The 12,699-nt window shown below is 41.2% G+C and overlaps 1 protein-coding gene across 7 annotated transcripts in view; it reads left to right on the forward strand.

Moving 5' to 3' along the window:
• The window catches only part of LEF1 (lymphoid enhancer binding factor 1), a 121,612-nt gene that overhangs the window by 86,383 nt on the left and 22,530 nt on the right, over positions 1 to 12,699 (forward strand). For 5 of the 7 annotated variants that reach the window (XM_029942157.1, XM_029942140.1, XM_029942150.1 and 2 more), the window contains exons 5-9: positions 822 to 912; positions 2,518 to 2,601; positions 4,630 to 4,752; positions 5,773 to 5,935; positions 11,025 to 11,132. In XM_029942157.1, the coding sequence (XP_029798017.1) occupies positions 822 to 912; positions 2,518 to 2,601; positions 4,630 to 4,752; positions 5,773 to 5,935; positions 11,025 to 11,132 (569 nt within the window). The remainder of the gene's footprint in view (positions 1 to 821; positions 913 to 2,517; positions 2,602 to 4,629; positions 4,753 to 5,772; positions 5,936 to 11,024; positions 11,133 to 12,699) is intronic. The other 2 variants (XM_029942165.1, XM_029942172.1) reach the window with 1 other exon arrangement.

Genomic DNA, 12,699 nt, shown 5'->3' on the forward strand with positions numbered 1-12,699 from the left:
AAATACACTGAATCTTAAGTTTTTATATTTTGCATTTGTGTGCATGTGTCCCTTCTTTTCTACACCCAAGGTAAAATATAAACAAAGAGATGTCATTTGGGACTGGGATTAGGTATAATCTTTAGGTGGTTTTTACAGTTATAGGGCAGTGTACCCCAGGGATTGTGAGCTCAAGAAACAATTTGGTGGCATTCTCATTTTCTGTGGAATACAACTAATCCAGAAAAGCTTGACTTTGGAGCCCAGAGGACTCAACTTGATGAAGAGCTTAGTTGGAGCTGAAGTGGCAGAGACCAAATGAATCATATCAAGTGTGACCATTATGGGGCTGAAGATGATTCCTAATTAATCTTTGATCCTCTGAGGTATCACATTTCCCAAATCTATGTGTCCATAAGGGAGCCAATGGAAATACGAAAGTGGCAATTTACCTAATCCTTGAGCACCATGGCAGGCCATCTACTTAGGAAGGCTGTCATTTTTCCATTCAACACAAAAACAATTGTCTACCATTTTCCTAACCAAAGTGAAATAATGAGGGCAAACTAAAAAAGTTAAAAATCTCATTATGGTCACACAGAGCATATTTACTCTTTCAAGAGTTCCCCAAGATGTCCTATCATAAGACGTGTTTTCTTAGATTATGAAATCTTGAGAAAAGCTAACAAACAGACTTCAGTTAAATGCATCTGATAAACATTGTTTTATGCTAGACCTTAAGTATCAGTGGCACAAAGACTTTTATTGCTTTTCTGTTATCCTTATAAGTCAAATGTTCTGTGAATCTGAAAACTCTACTTCTTCATTGTTCTTTTGAACAGGCATGTCCAGACATCCTCAAGCTCCTGAGATTCCTACCTTTTATCCTCTGTCTCCAGGTGGTGTTGGACAGATTACCCCACCTCTTGGCTGGTAAGATCCTTCCTACAACTGTCAGCCAGGCATCTGAACACTTCCTTTCCATTCATGGAAATTAGCTTTATGAACGGTAACACTTACAGAGTTGAAGAAATTTCACATCAACAAGCAAGGTGCTAACTTTACTTCATTTCAATTTGAAAGATTAAAAAACATACAGACTTTGAAATGGATTGAATGCCTTTGCTAATAGGTGTAGAAAATGACTATGTAGCCTCTGCTTTTGAAGCATATAGGTTTATGGATTCAGTCTGTGGCTTTGGGCACTTGCTGTGCCTGTACAGAGCGCTCGGTGTGGTTTTTCTTGTCTAGCTTTTTATTAACAGCTCATTTTTGAAACAGACTTAGACACATTGAACATCAGTCTTTGCTTATAAAATTAGCAGGTGAAGTACATGACAAATGACTAGAAATTCAAAAATACAAAACCATCTTTTGGATGTTAATGAAGTAAGCACCAGTTTGAGTTCAGACAAGTGAAAAACTGACGTTTGGGCTTTCTTTTTTCAGAATCCCAACACTTTCTATTTTCTTGTTTCTAAAAAATTCTTACTGCTGCTGTTTTCTAAAATGTTTAAATTGTAACGGTAAGGGAAAGGAAATATATTTTTGGAAGAAAGACTTAGTGTAGCCTATTTTTATCATCTTACTGTTAGCACACAGCTTCCCCCCACCGCTTCTTCATTCCTCCCTCCCCACAGCTCACTCCACGGAAGCACTGTGTCAGCTGTAGCAGATGGGCCCTCTCCCTTCTTGATCTGGTCCTCTATCCCCAAGGTCCCTGTCATTGCCCCAGTCTCCCTACCTTGACACCCTTACATTCTCTTCTGCAGCAAGAAGGTGTCATCCTGCCATGGAAATTCCAGCTGTCTGTCTGTCTGTCTCTCTCTATGTAGTACTAAATCTCTCAGTCAATAACTGTTTGAGTTTAACTGATCATGCATACACTTTCAAACCTACATCAATTATTCTGTCTGAACTTACTACTTAGGGGCAATAATCCTGTGCTGAGTGGTAGCCGGAAATATAGATGGTGTAAATGAGAAATGTGAGATGTGGGGAAAAAACAGAGAGAGAGATGGAATTCTTGCAGTGGAAAGGGAATACTTCCAATTAACTGATCTTTTATTTCTTGCCTGTAGCATGGGTATATGAAAGGATAGGGGGAGTGTGATGTTTTTAAAATATCTATTCATTTTTATATCACTTTCATTCCCTTCCCTCTGTCCTTCCCTGAAGTTCTCAAAACTCTGAAAGGAGTACTCCCCATTCTCACGGTTCTGTTATACTCAGTAAACATTTGTTACGTGCCTGTTTTGTCCAGAGCATAAGTGGGGCTGACAGAGAGAAAGGGATGGAAGGTAATTTGTGGGCTGGTTTGTTTTTAAAGTTGAGGGTGGGAGCTCCTCAAGGTGAACGATGTGTTGTCCGGGCGGAGGTTAAGGAGGGAAGCAGGTGGTAACTGAAGCAACGCCGTGGTGTGTAACACCCCCACACAGTCCTTGTGAAGCCCTCCCTCTTCTCCCCTCTTCAAACTCTTATTGCTGGTTGGTAACTCATGTTTTGTCATTGATGGGTTCCTTTCTTCTGTGACCTCAGGCAAGGTCAGCCTGTATATCCCATCACGGGAGGATTCAGGCAACCCTACCCATCCTCACTGTCAGTCGACACTTCCATGTCCAGGTAGGTGGGGGCGGAAACCGGGCCCAGGACAAGTTGCTCTTCCTGCGCTTGCATTGTGTGCGCCTCTGCTTGCCTCTCGGTTGGCTAGGAGGGTGCATAGCTCAGCCACGTGTCTGTCTGTGCAGTGTGCCTGGCTCCCACACTAGGTGTTGCAGAGATTCCTGGGTAGGAGCCAAACGCTGCACCCCACCAGCACCAGCCACCCTCCTTGGGGAGACGGACTTGGCCACACCAGGGGGAAACTGCATCCAAAAGCATTTACTGCCACCTGACCGTGGGATGTGACGTGTCCTGAGAGTAGACAGTATGAGAAGAGCTTGTTTGATTCAAAATATGCTGGGGGGTGGGGGGCAAGAATAAAGACTGGTTTGGTCTGAGTTCTGTAATTTGCTTTCTTGGAGGACAGTTGTAGCAGCTTAACGCGACAGTGTTCGAAAATACCCAGATAGTCAAGCCTTCCTGGACCCAGGCTGTCGGAAGAGAAAGAACGGTGCTTACAGGCTGACAGGCCGTGCGGGTGTGTGTCCTAGTGTGTGAATCAGGCCCTGTGTGGACATGTTAGCTCAAGCGCAGCCCCGTGAGATCTGCCATGCCACACTGCTCTGTGTGATGCTTTTGCTTCTGGAGGGGACGGCGTCTGCCCTGTGCTTGATGTACACACACTTGTGCACCATCTGTGTGCTCGCTGTGGCTTGTCCGGGAGCCAGCGCTGCTGTGCTGGAAGTCAGACTGTGGGGCTGCTAACTGGTCGTGAGTCTGTGCTGCTTATATAGGTAATAAAATTCCCGAGTTCTGAGGCGGATTTCAGCTTTTTAAAAAATCATCATTTGCTTAGCAAATTGTAAATCTAGCTTGTTGGGAGGGCATGAAATTAAGACCTTCCCTCCCCAAATATATTTTTGGCTCTTTTAACATTGTAAGAACTCTAATGACAGGATTTTTCCCATGCAAATAGCCAGCATCATGTATCTTTGCTAACGATCCAAGTAGCAGAGCATCATCACTTAATCAAATATTTGTATTTTTCCCATGCCTCCTTAATTTCTAAAAATTTGTTTCTGATCCAAGCAGAGTGCCTTCTTTCCCTCCCAGATGAAGGAATTAATTGTGCTAAATGTTATAAAAGACATGAGAACATTGTTCTCGTTGAAGTAAATGTTTACTTTAAAACAGTTTGAAAAGCAAAAATTTCTACAGGATATTCAAATTTATCCAAAGCACTATTGAAAGTACTCTCTTTTATTTTTCTTGCATGGCAGTTGCCCTCCTTTGTGTTGTATGGTGGTAGATATTTTGAGATTTTTTTTTATGCTGTACCAAGCACACTCAGGAGAAAAGCCTTTAGCATCTGTAGTTCCTACCTAGGGCAGAACTGTATTTTTCCCCTTAACTTTATTATGTTTTCCACAAGGCTAGTCTCTCCAACATTACTTTCTTTCTGTGTGAGAGATTATTTTGGATGATGTTGATGGCAGCTTTATTAAATTGGGGGCTGAAAAAAAGCCCCTTCCTGTCCTTTATTTTCTCAGTTGTTCTCTCCTAGTATCAATAAAGAAGGCAACAACATGAGAAGACTTACTTAATGTGGCAGTTTGCTTGGGAATGGAGGCAGAGATGCTTTAATGCAGTGTCTTTAGCTATATTTAAAAATAATTTAAAAAGCTAAATGATAATAAAGTGTTATGTTTCCAGCAATTACAATAAATTGGAATTCTTGTTTAAAAGCTGCTTTGCAAGAGAAGTCCCTTTTTTTTTAAATTCTATGACCTAGAGCCTTCCCAGGAAAAATGTCCGATTCTATTAATTTGAAACAAAAAATCTGTTCTACAAGGAATAAGCATAGATATTTGCCACGTGAATACAGAAAGAAATTAAGTACTGGCCCGCTCTAATCTGCGGTTCACACTCCTGTGTGTGCAGAGGTGTTTTCACTCAGTCAACAGCAGTTAGCGGGTTGTTTCAGTTCTGCCTCCTCTTGCAGCAACAGCCACTAGTACATACGCTTTCTTTCCTTAACTTTCCTTTCAGGTTTTCCCATCATATGATTCCTGGTCCTCCTGGTCCCCACACAACTGGCATCCCTCATCCAGCTATCGTGACGCCTCAGGTCAAACAGGAACACCCCCACACTGACAGTGACCTAATGCACGTGTGAGTAGGCTCGGGTCTCACCTGTGACTGCCTTCGGGTATTCTGAGGATTTAAACAGTTTCTTCCAGCTACGGTGGAATATTTCCTCCCTCGCTTTTATTATGAAAAGTTCTGCCCCTGAGGACTCCAGGCAGCTTGATTGTCACCGTGCTGATTTTAAGGTTGGGAAGGAGCACAGACCTCAAAAGATCAAGGGAACCTCACCAAAACGGAGTAATCTTCAGAGTGTGGGCATTGAGTAGTCTTGAGCTGCTGTAGCCACAGACCACCAGCTTTTAACTAGGTTCTGATTATTAGGGAGCACCTACTGGTATCTGAGGGAAGTAGACTGGAAGGTTCCATGCATTTCCTTCTGGAATGCACTTCGCCCAGCTTGAGGCTTCAAAAGGACAGAATTCAGTGGAAAGGGACAACCACGCCCAAGATCCCCCATCAGGCCGAGGTTTGTCCCAGGCTGTTATTGCAGGACTAAATTCCCTGAAGAGATTAGTGACTACATTTGTAAATCTAGGATTTGTAGACTAGGATGGGAGGTTCGGGTGGCGGGGTGTATTTGACAGTCCATAAAACCCCTGCACATGTAGGCAAAGCCAACATGCCTGTGTTTGGGGGAGAGGGTCTAGAGTTTCCTTAGCTTCTCAAAGGGGCCCTTGACCCAAAAAAGTTAGGAACCTCAGTTCTGAAAGAGGAATAACTCCCCATAATGTGTGTTTGGTTTTTCCTGAGATAGCCGGGGAGCTCAGCCTCAGGGTCCTCGATGGAGCATCTTACCAAACCCATTTACATTTTGTGTCAGACACTTCCATGGCTATGGGTAAACCTTCTCAAACCTAAGGATCCTTACTCCAAATGAGTTGTTTTTCTAAGTGGATGCTGTTCTGACAGCCTTCCTAGAGGGTTGTCCCCAGCCTGAGTTTGACTGGTGACGTGAACAGATGCTCTGCTTCTCTCCTCCCATCTCTTCCTTCCCTTGTCCCTCCCTGCCCCCCCCGACCCCACACCATCCCTACCACCTTTTAGGAAGCCTCAGCATGAACAGAGAAAGGAACAGGAGCCAAAAAGACCTCACATTAAGAAGCCTCTGAACGCTTTTATGTTATACATGAAAGAAATGAGAGCAAATGTTGTAGCTGAGTGTACTCTAAAAGAAAGTGCAGCTATCAACCAGATTCTGGGCAGAAGGGTAAGTAGTCGCGGGAGGGGGGGGTATGTAAATGTTTACAATGACCTTGGAACCTTAAAGGTAGTCCTAGGATGTATTTATATAATCATCAGCCACTTTGGGAAGTAACAAAGAGAACAAGATAGGTTAGTTATCTTTAGGAGGATTAAATGATAGAATGAACCGTAAACAACTTTGGTTGTACCTAGCACATAGAACACCTCCTGTAAATGTTCACCATTTGCCCTGCTATCATTTATTGGGTGTCTTTCATGTGCCAGGTACTCTGGTAGGTATTAGATAATAATTGCTGGATAAAATAGATACGTCTGTCTTCATGGAGCTTAAAGTTTTGTGACAGATGTAGATGTTAGATTATTACCCAGTAGTTAATTAAAATTGTGATAAATACTGTGAATGTAAAGAGTCAGACTATAAGAAAGAATAACAGGGGGCTAGGGAGGGGCCCTTCTAAGAAAACAGTATTTAAGCTAAGACCTGGATGAGGAGAAGTTAGCCAAGCGATTAGTGGGGAGAGATGGACCCTTCCCAGGTGCAGTGACAGGTGTGTCAACTCCTGTCTGAAGCAGCAAAGCACTTAGCCCACATAGGGAGCCACAGAGAGTCCATGTAGTACCAGCCAGGCTTCTGGAAGAAGCCGGGTAAACAAAGGTGGTCACTCCTTCTGAGATAGAAGTGAAACTGTTCTACTCAGAAGTTTTTAACTAGAAGAATTCATATGAGCCAGAGAAATCTTTATTCTAAGAACCAGAATTGATTTCTGGTTCTTAAAGTGTATATGTGCATGATTTCTGGATTGTCCCTTTTCTTCTCATTCCTTATTTTACCCATGCCAAGATATTTTTCTGATGGGCTACTGTATACCAGGCCCTAGGCTACAGCTAAGACAGACACTTTTTCGCCACCAGCCCATAGGCTAGTAAATCTTCCCAGGTGCTTTTCTCAGGATTGAAATGGTTTTAAAAGTTAGGTATCTGAAGAATGGTGGAAAAATTATAATTTTAGAAATGCCTCATTTTAGTTTGTTGATGCTCTTCATATGTGTGTGATAGCTACTTAAATTATGACCTGGTGTATTTGTTTTTGCAACCTCTCAAATTCATGATTTGTAAATGAACGTTTAGGCAAAGGTCTGACAACTTTTGTGAAACTTAGATGATCATGTTTTAGCTGTTGTGGATAATTTTTACCACGTTTGATACAAGCCTAATAAGTTTCAACATTTATGATGTAAGACATTCAGGAGGTCTCTGGGCCATCTAAACAGATGGAGGGAAGCAGGCTTTCTTGCATTATCGATTCCTGTTGGATAGAATAAAAATGCAGTTATTTCCAGTCTGCAGGACACCCGGCTTTCAGGGGGTAGGGTGTGGTGGCAGATTATAGCTCTCTTGGTGCCCTGTGTACAATACTCTCCTCCCTGTGGATTCTTAAACACTTAATAACAATAATTACAGTGATTTCCCAAGCCAGAGCATAGCAGATAAATGATTCCCATCATCTTTGAGGAACTTCGCCTTAAAAGCGGATGACCATTCCCCCGGCCATTTAAAAGAAGAAGCCAGAGGGAAAGAAAGGTTGATGTGCTTCTTTCAATTTGAATAAAACTCCCAGCTTTTCTTGAGTTAAAGGTCCCCTGGCCCCTCCAGTGGGACTTATTTTCCTGCTCAAGAGAGTAAGTAAGGATGTTACACGGAGGTTTGCTTCCTATTTTTAATGCGTGTTTCCAACAATTGCTACTTTCTCAGCTCCCTTAATGATCCCCAGATCAGAGTATGTGTCCTAAAGGATGGTTCTCATTTGGGGTCTCTCTCTGTCTTTGATTTGGACACCTGTTTCTATTTATAGGTCTCTGAGATCTTTGATTAAGATCGGGTTTTCTACCCTCTCCTCACTCCCCTCTGGCAGGGTAGTCCTTGCTGGTTCTTTAAAGTTCCTGGCTTTACAATTAGGAGTTTTACACTGAGATAATTAGAATTCTTAAAAGTGGAACTTAAATCCATCCTGGAACATTTTATCTTTTGATTTTTATTCATCATCAACATCTCTCTAAAAAGAAATATTCAAGTCATTTGAATTAAAGTTTTCTATTTCATGTTATAAATAATAATGGTACAAATCTTACTTTACAATAAAATAAGCCTTTTTAGACCTTCCAGGCTGTTAAAGGAAGTCCATTTACTGCAAATTTATTGTCAGATTTTTTTTTTTTATTTTGGAACTGTAAACACTCGTTTCAAGTTAAATGAGTATTTCCCCAACTAGTTGTAACATCTTGACAATGAAATTTGATTTTTTAATGTTTTTTATTAAAAAATGTTTTTTAAATTTTATTTATTTTTGAGAGACAGAGACAGAGCATGAGTGAGGTAGGGAGAGAGAGCAGGAGATGCAGAATCTGAAGCAGGCTCCAGGCTGTGAGCTGCCAGCACAGAGCCTGATGGGGGCTTGACCCCACGTACTGTGAGATCATGACCTGAGCCAAAGTCGGATGCTTAACCAACTGAGCCACCCAGGCGCCCCTGATTTTTTAAAAACTAACTCAATTTTTCAGTAAGCAAGAGATAGAAAAGTGTTTTTAGCCCATTGTGTTGCAGATATCCTTATAAAGAAAAACCGTCTTTCTCGTTCGTACTGGATTTTTTTGTTTTCATTTATAATAAGGCTTTAATACCATTGTTTTACTCTGGTAAGTGATCTTTTCTCTGTGGGTAGATTTTGTGGATTAGGAATATCAGGGAACTAAAAGCAACTGGAAATTCAAGTAAATAGTTGATGGCCTGGTTTGTCTCTTTGCATTTTGCTCAGTTTTGTCACCTGTGTCTTGTTTTGGGTGAAATATAACTGGTTGCTTTGGTAGAAGACCCAACCTCCATACATATTTTGAGAAGTTTTATAAAACTTATTCCAGGTTTTCTCAGAAAGTTATAAAGCTGCCATAAACTATATAAAATTATACTGATATATATACTGCTCTTATTGGTATAAGAGCAATCTGACTTCTCAAATGAATAAACAAATTTACATAAAGTGTCTGTTTACTTTTTTTTCCTTTTTGTCTCCGTTTGTTCCTGTTTGGTAACATTTTGCCTCTTGCCAATCATAGTTAGCACCAGAACCGTGTAAATATTGATGATTAGTCTTTTCTCAAAAACAAACAAACAGTCAAGGCTGATCTTTTCCACTGTGCCCAGTTTGGTCTCCCTCCCTGTGTAGGTCTCTAGTACTAGGTCAGTGTTCCAGACTTAGGAAAGCCAGCCGTTGGTAGAAGCCTGGTTTAAACTCACACTGTTGCCCCAGACACGCCTCCTTCTTAGGCTTGATTTCACTAATTGTGGCTACTCTGTGAGTACAAAGAACTGTGTCTCAGGTAACTTTTTTCAGGGTTTCTTTTTTCCTTGCCACCTCCCCAGTGCCCGTCCTGCCACCCCCATCATTTTTTAAAAGGAAAGCATATTAGCTGATTTGCCTTCAAGCTCAGACCAAGTCCTGCTGTGTGTCATGCTTCTTAGCTACTTGATACTTGGCACTTCTAAAGCAATTAAAAAATAAGCCGCCTGCCCTATCTAACGCAGAGGCCTGGGCACTGAGGGGGCTTCCAGAGGAACTAGAAGCCGCTGCCCTGCCCCTGGGCACTGTGTGTGCCAGAGGCTGGAGTGGGGGTGGGGGGGTGGGATGTGGCAGAGGGTGCTTGAAGTGTTCTTGAGACCAGGTTCCTGGTCTTTTAAGAAATAGGAGCAGCAGGTGTTTGTTTCCTTGACGGACGCTGCATAGACGTGTCTCAGGAGCCGGGTCTAAACTGATGAGGACTCCGTCTTCTTCCAGGAGAACTCTTTCTTTCTCATCACCTCTCTCATTCCTCCATCCTTTCCCCAGTTTAGCCACACCTTTCCTTTCTCTTCCTTATTATATATATTTTTTTTAAAACTATGACAGGGAAATTAAAATCAATAGGCAGGGCAGCTGTGAATAAGAAAGAATATTCTAGCACCCTAGAGCTGGGGGTGAGCAGGAGTGGGGCGGCGGAAGCTAGCCCACAGCTGGGTGTGCGTGGGATGGGTCAGGTCTGCTCTCCCTGCTGCCCGCCTCCGTGCCATCGCCTCTGGCCAGTTGTCCCCCAAAGCCCAGCCATTTTCCCCAGAAGGTTTGATGGTAGATCCTGGTATCAAAGAACTGGGGAAAATACTTGAAAACTGCCTGCCAGGGGACCTGGAGTAAGTTGTGTGCGAACATACACAAAGCAGTGTGCAAATATAAGCCGATTAAATTCCCAAATGGATGCCTTGCCGACTTAAGCCATTCTGCTCTACGTGATACATAATTATGGCAGTTATTAAAAGGGAATGGAAAGTGTGCAGGGTATCAGTCCTTACATTCTCCAAATTAGATACTACAGGCTCAGAATAAACCTAGACCATGTTCCTTGCTTTCCATCAGAAGGAAGCTAAAACCATAGCTGTAAGGAGTGCATGTACAGTTGATGTGGTTGTCCATGCCCTCCCTCTAGACAAGTGGGGTGTTTGCAAGTATGAGGAAAGGCTGAAGGGAATCAGACAGACTGACTTGAGGTCTTGCTTTATAGACTGGATCATAGGATGAAGGTTTCAGGCTCTTCATATGACAGTGGGAGAGTGTGTGAGGTGAGGATGTGTCTAGGTGGAAAAGACATCTGGAACTTATCACATTTTGCATAAATACATGGTCCTCGGTCTCAAATATCAGAATATGGTACAAACTATGAAAAAAGGCTGAGTTGGGTGTTGAGGTCACCAGTGAAAGTTCTCTCCAATTCATATTGGAAGACAGAAAAGGTGAGTGACAGATCATTTTACTTTGGATACTTTAATTGCCTTTGATGTGTTTATGTGATATCGGAGAACAGGATAGAGAGTGCGAAGTTTGAGTTTCGCTCTCGCCACCAGACTCCCGAGTGGATTTCCGCCGCGTTTGCTCTTCTGCCATTTAAAAATAAATCAGAGTCTAAGTGCTTATTATCTTCATTCTTTAACGTTTGAAACACAAAATATATAATATTGTTTCTACTTTACTGTCATTTGATTTTTGTTTTCCCTTCCTCTTTCTGTTTTAGTGGCATGCCCTCTCCCGTGAAGAGCAGGCTAAATATTATGAATTAGCACGGAAGGAAAGACAGCTACATATGCAGCTCTATCCAGGCTGGTCTGCAAGAGACAATTATGTAAGCTCCTTCTGCGTACCAACAGCTCTCTGCTTTCACTCATTCTTTCTTCCAGTTACTTCTGTGATGGAAACGTGTTTCAGAGTACAGTAGTTCCCCTGTCCCCCCTCACCCACAGGGATACGTTTCAAGACTTCCAGTGGGTGCCCAAAACCACAGATAGTACTGAACTCTATAGATACTACGGTTTTTTTTCCTGTGCATACATACCTATGATAAAGTTTATAAGTTAGGCACAGTGAGTGATTAGCAGAAAAATAGAAGACGTATCACAACTTCTTATACTAAAAGTTATATAAATGTGGTCTGTGTCTTCAAAATACCTTCTTGTACTGCATTCACGCTTCTTGTGATGATGTGAGATGATAATGCCTGAGTGATCAGACGAAGCAAGGTGACTGACTTAGGCTGTGATGTTGTGTTGGGCTACTGTTGACCCTCTGACACTATGTCAGGGGGAAGATCACCTGCTTCCAGACCCTGGTTGGCTGGGGTCACTGAAACCGCGGAAAGCAAAATTACAGGCAGCGGAGGACTACTATGTATGTAATGCTCATACTATTTCCTATTTTTGGAAGTTAATGAACTTTATAATAAAGATTTCATGGATATATTTCATTTTGCAAGTTTTGAGCAACCATGATTTTTTTCTTTGGTTATATGGCACATTTTTTAGGTAAAACTTTAATCCAAAAAAACCCCTTCTCATTAAAATGTGGAAAAAGATTTTTGTAGAAGCTCCTAATCTCCTCATGTAAAGGCCACATTAGTAATGACTGGTTATGGTATCTTTTTTCTGTGTGTATGGTTTTTTTACTTGGATATAAGTATGTGTGGGTATAACATACAATTTTGTGCCATGCTTTCTCTTATATATAGTAAGCATTTTTCTGCTCTGGCATAGTGTCTATATATCCATTTTAATGGCTATGTAGTATTTTGTGTGAATGTCACAATTAACCATTTTTTCCTATTTTTTAGATATTTAGGGGTTTTTTTTTTTTGCAATTGGAAATAATCCTGCAATGAAGATATCTGTGCATAACCATATTTTTCTATGCTTCGAGCTGCTATTCCTGTAGGATAGATTCACAGTAGTGGAATTGTTGAGTTAAAGGATATAAATATTTTAAAGACTCTTTGACATTTATTGTCAGATTTCTTTTCAAAAGGATATATTTTACATTTCTTAAAAAGAATGTATTCAAGTGACTTTTGCCACAGGTTAATCAAAACTGGATTAAAAAAAATTTTTATTTCACATTAAGGTACTTGATGTCTATTATGTACTTTATTCAGATGGAGTAGGTATTGTATTTTTTTTAAGTTGTACCAATTGGCCCAAAATACCCATTCATAGGACCTCTTATTTTATTACTTTAGAATTTGAACATTTTACTAACATGGTCTTAATATAGCAAAGACTGTTACTGAAGAAAGTGTATTATACATTATATATTTTAGTTTTATATTTCATGTAAGGGAACAGTTTTGATTATGTAAGCTCCCAATTTAAAATTTCGAAGATCATTTTCATGCTCCATGTGAGTCTGGCCTTAGAAAAGCC

Source organism: Suricata suricatta, chromosome 1 (genome assembly GCF_006229205.1).
Source record: "Suricata suricatta isolate VVHF042 chromosome 1, meerkat_22Aug2017_6uvM2_HiC, whole genome shotgun sequence".
Taxonomy (NCBI): domain Eukaryota; kingdom Metazoa; phylum Chordata; class Mammalia; order Carnivora; family Herpestidae; genus Suricata; species Suricata suricatta.